Source organism: Stegostoma tigrinum, chromosome 7 (genome assembly GCF_030684315.1).
Source record: "Stegostoma tigrinum isolate sSteTig4 chromosome 7, sSteTig4.hap1, whole genome shotgun sequence".
NCBI classification, from domain to species: Eukaryota; Metazoa; Chordata; class Chondrichthyes; order Orectolobiformes; family Stegostomatidae; genus Stegostoma; species Stegostoma tigrinum.
The window spans coordinates 102,860,596-102,879,473 of NC_081360.1; the positions used below are offsets into that span (position 1 = coordinate 102,860,596).

General features: G+C 48.5%; 1 protein-coding gene across 1 annotated transcript in view; it reads left to right on the forward strand.

The window, feature by feature from the left end:
• The window catches only part of spega (striated muscle enriched protein kinase a), a 274,095-nt gene that overhangs the window by 172,823 nt on the left and 82,394 nt on the right, over positions 1-18,878 (forward strand). Inside the window, exons 16-21 of the mRNA XM_059647655.1 lie at positions 4,875-5,081; positions 7,834-7,957; positions 9,896-10,068; positions 11,523-11,635; positions 12,816-12,984; positions 18,085-18,184. Coding sequence (XP_059503638.1) covers positions 4,875-5,081; positions 7,834-7,957; positions 9,896-10,068; positions 11,523-11,635; positions 12,816-12,984; positions 18,085-18,184 — 886 coding nt within the window. The remainder of the gene's footprint in view (positions 1-4,874; positions 5,082-7,833; positions 7,958-9,895; positions 10,069-11,522; positions 11,636-12,815; positions 12,985-18,084; positions 18,185-18,878) is intronic.

Sequence of the window (18,878 nt, forward strand, 5' to 3'; positions counted from 1 at the left end):
TGCCACGGAGTGCAGTGGAGGCCAGGATGTTGGATGCCTTCGAGGCAGAGATCGACAAATTCTTGATCTCAGAAGGAATCAAGGGCTACGGGGAGAGTGCAGGGAAGTGGAGTTGAAATGCCCATCAGCCATGATTTAAATGGCGGAGTGGACTTGATGGGCCGAATGGCTTTACTTCCACTCCTATGTCTTATGGTCTTATGGTTTAGAGGGGATTTGAGGTAAACTGAATCACCCGGAGGAAGTGTGGGGATCTGGAATGCATTGCCTGGAGTATAGTTGAGGCGGTAAAGCTCAGAACCTTTACAAAATGCTTGGATTAACTCTTAAAGTGTCATAACATTCATACGGACCTAATGGGAGAAAGTGGGATTAGTATAGTTCACGCTGGTCGACTCAATGGGCTGAAGGACCTTTGGCGTACTGCGTAATTGTGTGATGTCATTGGGTCAGACAGAGTGCCCACTCTCAGCTTCTTCCGTGCTTTTGGGCATCTCTGAACAGACATTAACAGTCAGTCAGAACGTTGTGGGGTTCGTGACCCACCCTGAAAGAGCTCAAAGCATAGACATCCCAGGTCAGGGGAAGATGGTAGTGTCCCTGGGCCAGCAACCCAGAGGAGTGGTGGGTGTGTGGAATGTGCTGCTGGCAGTGGTAGTGGGGTCAGATACTTTAGAGACTTTTAAGCGACTCTTGGATAGGCACATGGAGGATAGTGAAATGTAGGGTATGCAGGGTAGATTGATCTTAGTAGGGTAATAGGTCAGCACAACATTGTGGGACGAAGGGCCTGGACTGTGTCGCACTGTTCTATGTTCAATGTTTAACCCTGGGGTATTGTCCTAGGAGACATGGGTTCTGGTAGATGGTTAAAAATTTGAATTTAGCGCTTCTCCTGCGAGTAAAATCTGAAATAAACATAGCCTCCTGGTAACCACTAGTCAGTGATTGTACAGGAAGAGTCCATTCAGCCCATCCAGGGCTGTTTGGCTGCTTGACTAGAGATCACGGCTGGTCCTCTCCCTCAGCATCGTTTTCCCACACTAGTGCCGAATCTGTTGATTTCTTTAACTGCTCTGTCATCTAAGTTGTTAACAAATATTGTAAATAGATGGGGTGTGGACTCAGTTATGTGGGACATCTGTCGGTCACGCCCAGCCCATGCCCCGTCTCCTCCTGCTTCAGCGCAGCTTCTTCAGCAGGTTCAGGATTAGCCTTTGACATTTTGAGGCTTAAAACAGAGACTTTATCAAACACCCTGCCAAAGTCATTACCATATATATTCATGGCCTGCACGAGGGAGGGGAATGTTCTGTCGCGAACGGGACAAATCCGGGCGGAAACACAGTGGTGAGAATAACACAAGGATTGGCAGTGGGATACAGACTGGTGAAGCAAGATAAGAAATACGCAGCAGATGGGATATCACGTGGGAAAATATGAGGTTATTCACACTGGCAGGAGGAAGAGAGGAGCTGAATATTACTTAAATGGAGAACGACTGCAGACAGCTACAACAAGGAGGGATTAGGGAGTATTGTGCATGAATCACAAAGAGCCAGTATCCAAGTTCAGCGAATAATACGAAAAGCAAATGGAATGTGGGCCTGTATTTCAAAGGAAACAGACAGAAAAAAAGGGAGGTTTTGCTAAAATTATGCAGAACACCGCTGGAATACACAAAACAGTTTTGGGCCCCATATCTAAGGAAAGCTGTAGGGCATTGGAGGCAGTCCAGAGAAGATTCACTCAGCTGGTACCAGATACAGAGGGACTGTCTAATGAGGAAAGGTTGAGTAGGTTGGGCTGCACGCAATGGAGTTTAGAAGAACGAGAGGAGATCTCACAGAATCATACAAGGTTCTTCGGAATCAATGCTGAGAGGTCGTTTCCCACGTTGGGGAAATGCAGGACCAGCAGAGGGTGATAATCTCACAATGTAGGGGCACCCAGTTAAAACTCAGATATGGAGGAATTTCTTCTCTCAGGAAGCAGTGTGGAATTCCTTACCACTGAGGTGCTGTTGAGGCTGGGTCAGTAAGTATACTCAAGGCTGAGACAGAGTTTTCGTCAGTAAGGGGAAGCAAGGGTTATAGAGACAAGGCAGGAATGCGGAGTTGAGGATTATCAGAACAGCCATGATCTCATTGATTGGTGGAGCAAACTCAATGGGCTGAATGGCCTACTTCTGCTCCTATGTTTTATTGTTTTAGCTAAAGCCCAAGCAGACCTTAGGGCTGTTTTCTCATTAGAGAGAGATAGAGAGCTGGCAGCGATTTAACCTGAGGGCTACCATGTCTCAGATGAGGGGAGAGACTCGGAAGGAGAGCCTTTCATGGTCATCTTAGCTGATGTGGGAATTGAACCCAGGCGGTGAATGTCACATTGCATCACAAACCAGCTGTCCAGCTTACTGAGCTAACCGATCCCCTACAGTGTCTATAAATAACAGGTAAAATTGCTAAAAAATTCTGGGAAACCCTGCATCACAGCAGGCACCATTAAAATGCAACCCTTTCATTGTTGGGACAGAAAGATGTGAAGTTTGACATGTCAACACCCCCACACTGGCACACCAGGGAGAGGTGCTCAGTTATGAGTGGGGTACCACAGGGATCTGTACTGGGTCCTCTTCTTTTTGTGATTTTTGTAAATGATTTGGATGAAGGAGTGGAAGGGTGGATTAGCAAGTTCGTGGACCATACAGAGGTGGGTCACGTTGTGGATAGTGTGGAGGGATGTTCTAGGTTACAAAGGGACATTGATAGGATGCAGAGCTGGGCTGAGAAGTGGCAGATAGAGTTTAGTCCTGAAAAGTGTGAGGTGATTCATTTTGGAAGGACAAACTCGAAAGCAGAGTATAAGGTTAACAGAAAGATACTTGGCAGTGTGGAGGAGCAGGGATCTCGGGGTTCATGTTCATACTTCCCTAAGAGCTGCCACCCAGGTGGACAGAGTTGTTAAGAAGGTGTATGGTGTGTTAGCTTTCATTAATAGAGGGATTGAGTTCAAGAGCCATGGAGTTATGCTCCAGCTGTACACAAGCCTGGTTTGGCCACATCTGGAGTATTGTGTCCAGTTCTGGTCACCTCATTACAGGAAAGATGTGGAAGCGTTGGAAAAGGTGCAGAGGAGATTTATCGGGATGTTACTGGAACGGAGGGATGGTCTTATGAGGAAAGGTTGGGAGAGCTAGGGCTTTTCTCTTTAGAACGACGAAGGATGAGAGATGACTTGATAGAGGTGTGCAAAATGATCTGCGTTATAGATAGAATAGACAGCTAGAGACTTTTTCCTAGGGTGGAGGTAGCTATTATGAGGAGACATAGTTTTAAAGTGAGTGGAGGTAGATATAGGGGAGGCATCAGAGATAGGTTCTTTACTCAGAGAGTGGTCGGGGAGTGGAATGCATTACTGGAGAGGGTAGTGGAGTTGGCCTCATTAGGGGCATTTAAGTGGCTATTAGATAGGCATATGGATGATAGTATAAGGTAAGGGTGGAGGTTAGATAGACCTTAGGTTTAGGGTAAAAGTTCAGCACAGCATTGTGGGCCAAAAGGCCTGTACTGTGCTGTACTGTTCTATGTTCTGTGTTCTGTGTTCTAGACAGCCACCTATATGCATACGCTGGCTGGCACTGATAAACACACACACATAGTGACGGGAGTAGATCATTCAGCCCATTGAACATGCTGTACTATTCGACCAGACATGGGAGACTAGGATATGGAAACTCAATAGCCTAGTGGCATTATTGCTGGAATTTTAATCCAGAGACCCAAATAATGTTCCAGGGATACGGGTTTGAATCCTACCATGGCAGATGGTGGAATTTGAATCCAATAAAATATCTGGAATTAAGAATCTAATGATGGCTGTGAATCCATTGTCGATTGTCGGGAAAAATCCACCTGGTTCACTAATGTCCTTTAGGGAGGGGAACTGCCATCCTTACCTGGTCTGGCCTACATGTGACTCCAGACCCTCAGCAATGTGGTTGACTCTTAACTGTCCCCTGTGCAATTAGGGATGGGCAGTAAATGCTGGCCGAACATCCATCCCAGCCCTGAATGTACTGAGCCAGCCTCGGCAGCCCCTCTGTGGTCAGGAATTCTGTGGATTCACCCCACTCTGGGTGAAGAAATTCCACCGCGTCACTGTTTTGATGGAATGTCCCTATATTCAGAGATTATGGCCCTCTGCCGGGACACCCTCATCCCGTGAATGAATAAAATAAAAATTCCAACCTTCTGAAGTCGGAGCCATGTAACCATATTCCTCAGATATCAGGAACACAGAGTCAGGAATTCGGTATTACACACTGTCCCCTGTACGTGCGTGGTTGTATGTGTGTGTGTGTGTGTGTGTGTGTGTGTGTGTGTGTGTGTGTGAGTGCGTGCGTGCGTGACGGAGTGTATGAGTGTGAGTGGGAGTGAGTGTGAGTGTGCGTGTGTGATGGAGTGTATGAGCGTGAGTGTGAGTGAGAGTGAGTGTGTGTGCGTGACGGAGTGTATGAATGTGAGTGGGAGTGAGTGTGAGTGTGTGTGCGTGGCGGAGTGTGTGAGTGTGAGTCTGTGTGTGTGGCGGAGTGTGTGAGTGTGCGTGCGTGATGGAGTGTATGAGTGTGAGTGGGAGTGAGTGTGAGTGTGACGGAGTGTATGAGTGTGAGTGGGAGTGTGAGTGAGTGTGAGCATGTGTGCATGACGGAGTGTTTGAGTGTGAGTGTGAGTGAGTGTGAGCGTGTGTGCGTGACGGAGTGTATGAGTGTGAGTGGGAGTGAGTGTGAGTGTGAGCGTGTGTGCGTGGCGGCGTGTGTGAGTGTGAGTGTGAGTGTGAGTGCATGTTGGTGATGATTCTCCCCTCATGCCTTGCAGATCCTGCCACGCTGACCTATGTTATTCAAAGCCAGGTGGTGGGGACTCATCAGTGGCACGTCCTGAAAACCAACGTCAGGGAGACCAGCTACACCGTCCAGGGCCTGAACAAAGGCAGTGTGTACCTCTTCCGGGTCCAGAGTGCAACATCAAAGAGCTGCAGCAAGCCCTCCCCCGTCTCAGAGCCCATTAAACTCCTGGACAGAGGTAAGGAGCCTGTGTGTGGCGAGTCCAGTGAACTGACCGACCCCGGGGGGGCGGTGGGGGAGATGGTAACTGAGTGACACTGGGCCATTTGCAAACACAAAACCGAGGACTGGGCTCCATTCTCAATGAATGGAACGTGAAGCAGGGAAATGATGTTAAACTCACATCACACTTTTGTCGGATCACAATGGGGCAAGTTCACCCTGTTTATTGGATGTGGGTGTCACTGGCTGGGTTGGTGTTTACGACCCGTCCCTAGTTGCCCCATGAGAAGGTCGGGGGGGGAGCTGCTTTCTTGAACCGCTGCAGTCCATGCGCTGTACAGTTCTGGCCTCCACATTGGAGAAAGGGAATTAGGGGCAGGGAAATTAGAACCAGGGAAAATCCAAAATTGATGTTCCAGTAGAAACCCTACAGTGTGGAAGCAGGCCATTCAGCCCATTGAGTCCACACCAACACTCCCACCCCAGCCCAACCCTGCATTTCCCATGGCTTACCCACCCAGCCTGCACATTCCTAGACACTAGCATGGGGCAATTTCATTTGGCCAATCCACCCTAACCTGCACATCTTTGGACTGTGGGAGGAAACCAGAGCACCCGGAGGAAACTCACGCAGACACGGGGAGAATGTGCAAACTCCGCACAGACAGTCACCCGAGGCTGGAATCAAACCCGGGTCCAGTGAGCCACTGAGCCACCCCCTATTTAATGGGATTATACTGGAACTGAGAGGTTATGCTAATCAAGGTGCATTGAACTGGCTTGAAGCTATATCCTGTAGAATATCCAGTGAATCTGGTTCAGATCTTCAGGATAGTGAAATGGATCAGTAGAATTGAGGCAAGAAGACACTCCCGTCCGCAGAGCTCGGATCGGGTCTGCTACTCCCAAGCAGCACTGCGCTCTCAAAAATTTAAAATCCTCTGGAGTTTAGACCAAATGTGTAAAATTCTCGAGATCTTAACAAGAGTAGACGCTCAGTAGCAGCAGTGTGTACCATATACAAGATGCACTGCAGAAATTCACCAAAGCTCCTCAGGCAGCACCTTCCAAACCCACGACCCACTTCCATCCAGAAGGACAAGGGCAGCTGATAAGTGGAGGCCATAGCCTAACGATATTATCAATAGACTATTAATCCAAAAATTTAGTTCATGTTCTGGAAACTCGGCTTCAAATCCCATGGTGGTGGAACTTGAATTCCACAAATAAAATCTATTTATGGAATTAAGAGTCTAATGATGACCAGGAATTCATTGTCGATTGTCAGAAAAACCCATCTGGTTCACTAATATTCATTAGGGAAGGAATCCTTACTTAATCTCACCTACATGTGACTCCAGACCCACAGCAATGTGGTTGTTGACTCTTCTGGGCAATTAGGGATGGGCAATAAATGCTGCCTGGCCAGCGATGCTCTCATCCTTTGAGTGAACTTAAAAAAAATACATGGGAGCACCACCCCCTCCAAGTTCCCCTCCGAGCCACTCTCTATCCTGACTTGGAAATATGTCACTGTCCCTTCAGTGTTGCTGGATCAAAATCCTGAAATTCCCTTCCTAAGGACTTTGTGGGTCAACCTACAGCACATGGGCTGCAGTGGCTCAAGAAGGCAGCTCACCCCCACCTTCTCAAGGGGCAACTAGGGACGGGCAAGAAATGCTGGGCCCAGCCAGCGACACCCACATCCAATTAATTGATTAAGAAATGACAATGAAAGGCAATTTTACCCACCTGCAGAGTCTGCTACATTGAATCATGTTATCAGGAACAGTACTGTTCGAGATATTCATGATGGAAATCAATATAACATTGGATGGTGAGAGAATCAGTGAATGGACGGGAAAGTTGAGTTGAAGGAAAAGGTTTCAACTGGTGGATTAGTTTGAGGGGCCGAGTGGCCTTTTCCTTTTTCTGTTTCTGGTTTTTCTCCATGATACCACTGGGAAGTAATTTCTACATCACCATTCCCAATTTCACAATGTCTTGAAGTATGTAACTGTCAATGAAGTGTGTTCAGATTCTAGTCACGGTGGCTCAGTGGTTAGCACTGTAGCCTCACAGTGCCAGGGATTTGGGTTCGATTCCCGCCTTGGGGGACTGTCTGTGTGGAGTTTGCACATTCTCCCCGTGTCTGTGTGGGTTTCCTCTGGATGCTCCGGTTTCCTCCCACAGTCCAAAGATGTGCAGGCTGGGTGGATTGGCCATGCTAAATTGTCCATAGTGTTCAGGGGTGTGTGGGTTATGGGGGTTGGGTCTGGGTGGGATGCTCCAAGGGGCGGTGTGGACTTGTTGGACCAAACGGCCTGTTTCCACACTGTAGGGAATCTAATCTAATCTAACCTGCACACCTTTGGACTGTGAGAGGAAACCGGTGCACCCAGAGGAAACCCACGCAGACACGGGGAGAATGTGCAAACTCCACACAGACAGTTACCTGAGGGTAGAATCGAACCTGTATTCCTGGCACTGTGAGGCAGCAGTGCTAATCACTGGGCTACCATGACTAGATTAGGGTGGATTGCCCATGCTAAATTGCATGGGAATTGCAGGGTTACAGGGATACGGTAGTAGATCATTCTTTGGAGGGTTTGTGAGAACTCGATGGGCCAAGTGGCCTTGATCTGAACCTTAGGGATTCTATTTGCTTTCTAGTCTTTGGAGCAGATTCCTCTTGCTCTGAGCTGGGAATGCTATGGGAAGAATGACAAGGACAGACGTTGACATTAGCTCACTCATCCTTTCTGCAGGTCCCTATCTGGAGGAAGCTCCTTGTTTTACTGACAAGCCAGATGAAGTGTTTGCTGTGGAAAACCAGAGCAGCTGCATTACCTGCACCCTGAATTATGTGCAGGCAGAAGTCTCATGGACAAGGTAATGGCAAGCCTGTGCTTCTGAGGGTGAGTGGGAGCTATCACAGACAGGCTTGGTGAGGGACTGCACAATCTTGCATGGGATGGTGTTCCCATGTATCTGCTGCCCTTGTCCTTCTGGATGGAAGAGGCCGTGGGTTTGGAAGGTGCTGCCTGAGGATCTTTGGTGAATTTCTGCAGTGCATCTTGTAGATAGTACACACTGCTGCTACTGAGCGTTGGTGGTGGAGGGAGTGGGATGTTTGTGGATGTGGTGCCAATCAAGCAGCTGCTTTGTCCTGGATGGTGTCGAGCTTCTTGTGTGTTGTTGGGGCTGTACCCATCCAGGCAAGTGGGGAGTATTCCATCACACTCCTAACTTGTCTAGTCCTGTCAGAAATTATAGGTTTCTATGCAATTCCCCGCCCCCAGTTCTTCTAAACTCCAGTGAATATAATCCTAACCAGCTCAATTTCTTCATATGTCAGTCCCACCATCCCCGGGATCAGCCTGGTAAACCTTCCCTGCACTCCCTCGAGAACAAGAGCATTTTTCCTCGGAAAAGGAGACCAGAACTACACAAAATATTCTTCCTCACCAAGTCCTGTACATTTGTTTCATGTTTGCCAATCAATTTTCTGTCTCAATGCACTACTCCAATAGCGTGTGCTTTAATTTCATACATTAATCTCTACAAGGAGTTTTGTTAAAAGTCTTCAAAGTGCCCAAATAAACCACATCCACTGGCTCTCCCTGATTCACTCTACTGGTTACATTCTTGAAGAATTCCAGCAGATTTGACAAGCATAAGTTCCTTTTTGTAAATCCATACTGATCGCCTGATTCTACCACTGTTTTCTACGTACTGTGCTGCAAAATCTTTGATGAAGGGCTCCAACACTGACCCCATTACCGATATTAAAGTCACCGATCCATAATTCCCTGTTTTATTCATACCTCCCCCTCTAAATACTGGAATTATATTAACAACCCTCCAATCTGTGGGAACTGATCCAGAGTCTAAAGAATCTTCAAAGATGATCACTGATGCATCCACTATTTTTACGGCCACTTCCCTAAATAGACTGGGATGTAGACTCTTAGGCCCTGGAAATTTATTAGCCTTCACTCCCATCAATTTCTCTAACACCATTTTTCCACTAATACAGATTTACTTCATTCCTCTCTCTCACTAAGTCCTGCGATCTTCATTATTTCTGGAATGTTATTTTTGTTCTTCTTTATGAAGTCGGAAGGAGAGTATGAATTTAATTCGTTGGCCATTTCTATGCTCCCCGTTATAAATTCCCCTGTTTCTGGCTGCAAGGGACCTACATCAGGAGGTTGGACAAACTGGAGTTGTTTTCCTTTGAGCAATGGAGACCAAGAGGAGACATGATTGAAATGTATAAAATGATGAGTCACGTCAACAGGGTAGACAGGAAGGATCCTTTCTATTTGTTTGGAGGGATTAATGACTCGGAGCATAGATTTGAGGTAGGGGACGGAAGGTTCAGAGGAGATGTGAGGAAAATTTTGCCCATCAAGAGGGTGTTGGGAATCTGGAACTCACTGCATGTAAGGGGGGGGGAAGCAGAGACCCTCATAACTTTGAAGACATGTCTAGATGTGCACCTGTAATGTCAAGGCTACAGGCGAAGTGCTGGGAAATTGGAATGCAATGGGTCCCTGTTAAACCTTTCCCCTCTCACCTTAAACCTATGCCCCTCTAGTTTTAGACTCCCCCCCACCCTAGGGAAAAGACTTTGGCTATTTACCCTATCCACACCCTCCCATGGGCTTTATAACCTTCTATAAGATCACCTCCCAGCCTCCAATGCTGCAGGGAATATGTATGCCTAGCCCATCCAGCCTCTCCCTGTAGCTCAAACCGTCCAGCTCCAGCAACATTGTGAATGCGGCTTATTGATCCCAATCTTACCTGGTTGACCATTGACAGGAATGGCGTGGAATTGACCAACAAACCTCGGATCTATGAGCTGTGCATGCCCGATGATGACCAGCACATGCTGAAGATTGTGAAAGTTGGAAAGGCTGATGTTGGAGAGCTGATGGTCACAGCTAGGAACAAACATGGAGAAGATTCCTGTCGAATAGCTCTGCTCCTGGCAGGTGAGCAGTCTTCCTGCTTGTTTCCTGCACCCGAGACCCCGAGAGATTTGCATTTCCTCTAGCATCCTCAGTGCATCCCAAAACACTTCACAAAGTCTCCTGAAGTTGGGTTTTAATGATGAAAGGCATGCTTTCTTGGAAGCTTTACCTTAAACTCCTTCAGAAAATTCACAAGAAACACCACAGTAAAGAGAAAACAATATTTATACTGTTTGGGAAGGGAACACTGATTGGTTTGCAAGTTGCTTGTAATTGGTGGAATTGCTGCCATGAAAATGGGCGTCAATTGGGTGATGACCGACAGTTAACTGTCAAGTTTCATTTAAATTTAAACTAGGCTACTTGGCTCTGATTTGTCAAGGCGCTGACTTGAGGTATGAACCAGAATGCTTTATTGACCAGTGCAGACTCGATGGGCTGAATGGCCTTTTCCTGTGCTGTAACCTGTATCACTGTAATGTGGCTGATGCCTGTTTTGTTGAGTTGAAATGGACTCAGTGCATGTGCATGTTCCTTCAGCCTATAAAGACCAGGGTCCCCTGCATCAATATATACAGCCTCCAGCGTGTGTAAATGCACCACAATGCGAGCCCCACTGACTGTCTGAAACTGGCTGTTGGTGTCGTCCTCAGCACACTCAGCATTATTTAGCAAATACTGCCCAATCGCTGACTCCCATCCTGTGCTGGATACGGTGTTTTTGAGTTTTCGCAGTACGGGCTGGATGGGTACTTTCAGTTCTTTCTCTGGAGCAGGCTATTGATACAATTGACCAGCCTGCCACCTCCATCACATTACAAGCAAAGCTGGGCTGTTAACTGTCAGTCATCACCTAACTGGTTCTGATCTACCAATCGGCTATTTGCTTCCTGAAGTGTTATCACCGGAGCAATGTAAGAAAACGCAGCTATCCATGCAAGTGGGCATACGGTCAGACAGTCTGACCCTGGCTAAAGGATGCAGCCAGGGCATCGGGGGAATTTCGCCCCGCTCGTCTTCTAAATGATGGGCTGAATGGCCTCATCCTGCACCATCAGTACTCTGTGGTTCTGTGAAATTGTGGGAACGCACGAGTCGAAATGAGGGAACAGACCAGTTAGAGGTCCCACCCCAGAAAGGGTACCCCAGGCGCTGTGGCACTCCATCAGCATCGAGAGAGCCAGCCTGGGGACCAGTGAGTGTGGGCTGCGTGAGAGGGCAGCTTAAATCCCAACAACCCCTCAGGGCCTGGGGGCCTACCTCTGGCACCAGCGTAGCCTGACTTCAAGGATACCGGAGCACTGGGAGGGGACGGCTCAGGTGGGGAAGGGTAACTTTCTTGTGGACCACACAAGAGCACCCTCATTCTGCGGGGAACCTTCACGTCCCATCGTGGTCAGGGGAAGGGGGTGGGCTGCAATTCCGCAAATCCGAAACTGGGTTTGGGATCTTCAGCCGTGTCCGTTGTGTTACAGAGGCCCCCCGGTTTGAGTCCATCATGGAAGACATGGTGGTGAGCCCAGAGGAGACAGCGAGGCTGGCTGTGGTGGTCGAAGGGAAACCGTTACCAGACATTCTCTGGTTCAAAGTAAGGACCACCGCTCTGGGCAGCACTGTTCATGGGGTGGGAGGGTTCAGACGGTGGGGGCGAGGTCAGGGTGTTTGGAGGGGATGGGATTGGGCACTGGGAGAATGGGTTAAGGTGGTACAGGGTTTCGAGGGACACAGGAGGGGGGCACGGGAGAACAGGTGGCGGGGAAGCAGGGTAAAGGTGGGGGGGGGGGGGGGGCGAGGCGGTAGGGGGCCGGGGATGTGGGGTGGGCACAAGGAGGGAGGATGGGAGAGACAGGGGCCCTGGGGACAGGAGCCCGGGTTAGGGGTGCTGGGGTTGTTGGGTGGATGGAGACAAGGGGTGCGGGGGCCATGGGGAGGGTAGCCAAGCTCTACCAGAGGAACTGATGGATATTTGGTGGTGCCGGTCACAAGGTCAGTGGGGAAGGTTGTTCATGATTCCTGGGAGCTGAGAAGATGGGGAGCTGGATTCTAGGCTGACCAGTTACACTGTGACTCTAACCAATGACTGTCTAGGTCTCTTAACACTGCCCTCCGGCCAATGAATGACCAGATCTTGCCCCTCACCTCAGCCCCCAAAGACACTGACCAACCAGGCTGTGATCTATCCCATCCCCACCCTCTGTTTCCAATCATCACGCCAATTTTGTATCTATTTGGCAAGCTTGCCCTAGATGCTATGTGATCTAACCTTACTGACCAGTCCACTGTCACTGCCAATGACTGATATGTTTCTAATCCTTCCTGCGTTGACCCTCCAACCAATGGCTGGCCAGGATTCTCTGAGGCACACTGACCCTTTAGCCAACGAGTGGCAAGCAGTGTTTTGCTTCCCCACTGACCCATCCCCACCCCAACCAATGAATGAACAGGACTGTCTAATCCACAAACTCCCTCCAGCCAATGAGTGACCAGGAAGTTTGCATCCGCACAGTCCCTCCGGCCAATGAGTGAGCAGGAAGGTTGCATCCGCACAGTCCCTCCGGCCAATGAGTGAGCAGGAGTGTTGTAGCCGCACAATCCCTCCAGCCAATGAGTGAGCAGGAGTGTTGTATCCGCACAGTCCCTCCAGCCAATGAGTGAGCAGGAGTGTTGTAGCCACACACCTTCCAGCCAATGAGTGAGCAGGAGTATTGTATCTGCACAGTGCCCCCAGCCAATGAGTGAATGACTTGGCTTTGCTGTTTGTTTTGAAGGATGACGACATACTGGTGGAAAGCAACCATTTGTCATTTGTTTACGATGACAGTGAGTGCTCACTGGTCATTCTCAACACCACCGAGTCCGACAGTGGGGTCTACACATGTACAGCCACAAACTTGGCCGGAGAGGTCTCCTGCAAAGCTGAGCTCACCATTCTGAAAGGTAAGCAACCGAGCAGAGAAACCTGTTCTCCGAGTGACAGCACAGGACACCCACTGGGAGCAATGCCACCAGAAAACATCGTGTTTTATTTCAGGGATGTGGCTGTCACCGGTAAGCCCAGCATTTCTTTCCCATCCCTAGTGGCCGTTTAACTGAGGGCTTACTGGGTTATTCCAGGGAGCAGTTAGGAGTCAACCACATTGTGGGACTGGAGTCTCACTTAGGGCAAACATTACCCCACCGACTCACATTAAAAGGGCATTAGTGAACCATTTGGCAATGGATTCATGGTCATTATTAAACTCCTTAGCTCAAATTCCCCTACCTGCCATGACGGGATTCGAACCCTGGTCCCCAGAACATGGCCTGGGTCTCTGAATCACAGCCCAACAATAATACCACTGGGCCATTGCCTCCCGATGTAGGCTTGAGCTGAAAGATATTCCAACCAGTAGATGTTAGACTGGGCCAAGCGATCTCTATGGCTCCTGTTTCCTACTTTCAGTGCCATAGATAAAGCTGGGCAGATCCCCTGCTCTCTTCTTACCTCGTTGTAGCAAAGGCTACAGATGTCTGAGAGTTTATAGCCCAGCAGGAGAGGGATTTAGATGTGCCCTTGCAGTGCCAAGGTTCCCAGGGCAATGATAGATTGACTGGGCTTTTTGTCACGTGTACTGAAATAGTGAAAAGCTCTGTTTATGAGCGGTACAGACAGATCACAGCAAGCAAAGGATGTACAGATCAAAAAGACTTAGAAGTCACCGGAACCGAAAAGCTAACTCCGTTTTCTTGTTCACAGCAAGTTTGCAGACGACACAAAGGTCGGAGGTGTCGTTGACAGTGTAGAGGGCTGTTGTAGGCTGCAGCGGGACATTGACAGGATGCAGAGATGGGCTGAGAGGTGTCAGATGGAGTTCAACCTGGATAAATGCGAGGTGATGCATTTTGGAAGGTCGAATTTGAAAGCTGAGTACAGGATTAAGGATTGGATTCTTGGCAGTGTGGAGGAACAGAGGGATCTTGGTGTGCAGATACATAGATCCCTTAAAATGGCCACCCAAGTGGACAGGGTTGTTAAGAAAGCATATGGTGTTTTGGCTTTCATTAACAGGGGGATTGAGTTTAAGAGTCGTGAGATCTTGTTGCAGCTCTATAAAACTTTGGTTAGACCGCACTTGGAATACTGCGTCCAGTTCTGGGCGCCCTATTATAGGAAAGATGTGGATGCTTTGGAGAGGGTTCAGAGGAGGTTTACCAGGATGCTGCCTGGACTGGAGGGCTTATCTTATGAAGAGAGGTTGACTGAGCTCGGTCTCTTTTCATTGGAGAAAAGGAGGAGGAGAGGGGACCTAATTGAGGTATACAAGATAATGAGAGGCATAGATAGAGTTGATAGCCAGAGACTATTTCCCAGGGCAGAAATGGCTAGCACGAGGGGTCATAGTTTTAAGCTGGTTGGTGGAAAGTATAGAGGGGATGTCAGAGGCAGGTTCTTTACGCAGAGAGCTGTGAGAGCATGGAATGCGTTGCCAGCAGCAGTTGTGGAAGCAAGGTCATTGGGGTCATTTAAGAGACTGCTGGACATGTATATGGTCACAGAAATTTGAGGGTGCATACATGAGGATCAATGGTCGGCACAACATTGTGGGCTGAAGGGCCTGTTCTGTGCTGTACTGTTCTATGTTCTATGATGCCAGACCTGCTGAGTTTTTCCAGCAATTTTGTTTTTTTTCCTGATTTACAGCATCTGCAGGTCTTTTGGTTTTTATTCAGTGTTATTTGAAGCTAGAGTCTATTCAATAGTCTGATAACGGCTGGAAAATAGCTGTTCCTGAACCTGTTCATGTCTGTGTGTTCGGGCTTCTGTATGTACTACGGAAGAAGGTGTATAGATGATTACTGGGGTGCGATGGGTCTTTGACGATGTTGGCAGCCTTTCTGTGGCAGGGAGCAGTGTAAATGGAGTCCATGGATGGAAGGTTGGCTTCTGTGACAGTCTGGCCTGTGCACATCGCCTTCTGTAGTTTCTTACTGTTCTGGACAGAACAGCTGCCGTACCAGGCCATTATGCACCCGAGCAGTTAATTTTTCAATGGTGCGTCTGGAGAAGTTGACCGGGGGCCTTACGGACTTGACAAATTTCCTCAGTCGCCTGAAAAAGAAGAGGCATTGTTGTGCCTTCTTGACTGTCACATCAACATGGGAAGTCCAGGACAGGTCTTCGGTTATGGTCACTCCGAGGAACTTGATACTCTCCACCCTTTCAATCTCAGTTCCGCTGATGTAGATGGGGGCAGGTTCTCCTCCTTTCTTTCTGAAGCTGATGATCAGTTCTTTAGTTTTGCCGACATTGAGAGGCAGATTGTTTTAATTGCACCACGTCACCAAGCTCTTTATCCCTCTTCTGTAGTTTGACTCTTCTTTGTTAGATATCCGTCCCACTACTGTGGTGTCTTCAGCGAATTTGTAGATGGCATTCATCCCGAATTTGGCAACACAGTTGTAGGTGTACAAGCAGTATAGTAGGGGGCTGAGGATGAGTCCTTGGGGTCTCCAGTGTTGAGTATAACTATGGAGGAGGGGCAGTTTCCTACCCTCACTGACTGTGGCCTATGGCTCAGAAAGCTGAAGATCCAGGTGCAGAACACAGGACAGAGACCTAGGTCTTGGAGTTTTGAGATCTGTCTGGAGGAGATAACGGTGTTGAAGACAGAGCAGTAGTCAATGAGCAGGAGTCTGACATGGGTGTCTTTGATGTCCAGATGTTCCAGGGATGAGTGTAGGGCTAGTGACATGGCATCTTTTATGGATCTGTTATGTCAGTAGGCAAACTGTAGGGGATTGGGGCAGGTTGGGAGACTGGAGTGGGCCATGTGCTGGAAAATGGGAGTTTGATGGTTGTTTTTGACTGGTACAGACTGAATGGGCCGGAAGGCTCTTTCCCGAGCTGTTGACCTCAAAGACAAATCGAATTAAGGTCTCTGTGTCTAACCTTTTGAAGACCTTGATACATTAAAGAGCTCCAGCAAGGTTCCTGTCTCCTGTTTCCAACTATAACTCGTTTAGTCTCTTTGCGAAGTGCTCAGAGCTGGAATAAGAGCCACCAGCTCACTGACATTGTGTTAATAGCTGCTCTGATGTTTCCTGACAATATCAGATCAATGCTAACCGTGTTGAAGCCAGGCCTTGCTGTTGCCAGAGTAATGAATGGCTGGCAGGCAGGCTGGGACTTTTCTGAATTAATCAGCTCAGGTCTGAGTCAAGGCTGTGCCTTGGAAACCAGATGAGGAGCTGTGGCTCTCAGGAGACTGCACTGAGCTCATCCGAGGAATTATCATTCCCGCTCCTTCTAATGGCTTCTCAGCAATGGTTTGACTCTGGGACAGGGAAGAGGGTGGGGTTGGGGGTAGAGAGTGCCAAGGGCTGGGGAGTATGATGAAGTATTTTTGTATCCCAGACACAGGAGGGGCAGTCCCTTCTAGGACCTGAACAGGAAAGCGAGACACCAGCATACTCCACCAAATAGGCCAATCACACCCCAGCCGTTAGTACAGCCTTCAGGCTGGCACCTTCGCTAGCTCAGTTGGTTGGACGTCTGGCTTGCAATGTGCAGTGCCAACAGCACAGGTTCAGTTCACACCCTCCCTGAGATCAATGCAAAGACCCTTGTCCCTCAATCTCACTCAGTGCCTCAGGGTGTAGTAGCAGGTTTAACTCCCTCACCCCCACCTTCATGTCTCTCCCCCCCCACCCATCCGCAACCCCACCAATGACAGAGCAGCCAATGGCTCTCAGGGAATGTGGATAGTGACTTTTTTCCTCATTCATTTGAGGGATATGGGTGTCTCTGGCTGGGCTCAGCATTTATTGCCCGTCCCTAGTTGCCCCTTGAGAAGGTGGGCGTGAACTGCCACCTTGAACCACTGCAGTCCACCTGCTGTGGGTTGACCCGCAATATCCTTAGGGAGGGAATCCCAGGGTTTTGACCCAGTGACAGTGAAGGAATGGCAGGCACAGGGACAATGTGCAAACTCTAGTCACCGGAGGCCGGAATTGAACCTGGGTCCCTGGTGCTGTTGAAACAGCAGTGCCAACCACTGAGCTGCCACTTTTCTGTCTTTTCACCATGACATTGATTTCGACTGATCAAAACTCTATCAAACTCAGGTTTAAATACACACAAAGACTCTACCCCCACAGCTCTCTGTGGTAAGGAGTTCCAAAGGCTCACTACCCTCTGAGAGAAGAAATCCCTCCCCATCTCAGTCTTAAATTGCTGCCCCTTTACTCTGAGACTGTGCCCTCTGGTCCTAGACCCTCCCATGAGGGGAATCATCCTTTCAGCATTGACCCCATCGAACCCCTTAAGAATCGATATGTTTCAATGAGATCACTCCTCATCCTTCTAACCTCCAGGGAGTAGAGTCCCAACCTGTTTAGCCTTTGCTCATAAAATGATCCCTCCACACCAGGGATCTTCCTAGTTAGATAACAAAGTGTGGAGCTGGATGAACACAGCCGGCCAAGCAGCATTTTAGGAGCACAAAAGCTGACGTTTCGGGCCTAGACCCTTCATTTCTAAGATGCTGCTTGGCCTGCTGTGTTCATCCAGCTCCACACCTTGTTATCTCAGATTCTCCAGCATCTGCACTTCCCATTATTTCTGATACAATTGTCCTAGTGAACCTTCTCTGAACTGCCTCCAGCGAAATGATATTTTTCCCTAAATAGGGGGAGCAAAGTAGCTCAAAACACATCCAGTGTGGTCTCCCCAGCACCTTGTACAGTTACAGTAAAACTTCCCTACTCCTATATTCCAATCCTCTTGAAAAAAGGGCCAACATTCCATTCCCCTTCCTGATTCCCTGCTACCCCTGTGTGCTAGTTTTCTGTGTTTTATTGATAAGTCCTCCCATATCCCTTTGCACTGCAGCTTTCTTTAGGTTTTCTCGGTTTAAATAATATCCTGTTCTTTTGTTCTCCCTTCCAAACTGACCAATGTCACATTTTCCCACATTACACTCCATTTGCCAACTCTTTCACCCACTGACTGGGCCTATCAGTGAACTGGCGTTTTCCCTGTGCTTTACTCTTTTCCAGGGAAAACTGGGAATGATGAACCCATGGATGATGAGGATACGATCTTACGAAAAATGAGGCTGTTATCTGATTATTACGACGTGCACCAGGAGATTGGGAGGTGAATGGCACTGGGTGGCTGGGACACTACACTGGTGGTGGGGCTGGGGGCAGGGGTGAGGGGGATGTGGGTCGGGAGATTACGTTTGAATTCAGTTCTCCCATTCCAGGACCAATCAGCGAAAACGAATGATGTTTCTGAAATATTCTCAATCGAAGGCTGAGTGATCCGTGAGGATTTATTTATTATTGTCACGAGCTGAGGGTGTTGAGTCAGAGAGATACCCAGCATGGAAACAGACCCTTTAGCCCAACTCATCCATACTGACCAGATATTCCTAATTAATCTAGTCCCATTTGCCAGCATTTGGCCCATATCCCTCTAATCCCTTCCTATTCATATACCCATCCAGATGCCTTTTAAATGTTGTAATCGTACCAGCCCCCACCCCTTCCTCTGGCAGCTCATTCCATACACACATCACTCTCTGTGTGAAGTTGCCCCTCAGGTCCCTTTAAAGTCTTTCCCCTCTCACTTTAAAAATATGCCCCCTACCTTTGAGTTCCCCTACCCTGGGGAAAAGACATTGGCTTTTCAACCTATCCATTATCTTCATGATTTTATAAACTTCTGTAAGGTCCCCCCGCCTCTGTAAGCATCTGATGCTCCTGGGACAAAAGTTCCAGCCTATCCAGCCTATCTATAACTCGAACCTCAGGAATATCCTTGTTTATCTTTCCGGTATCCTTCCTAC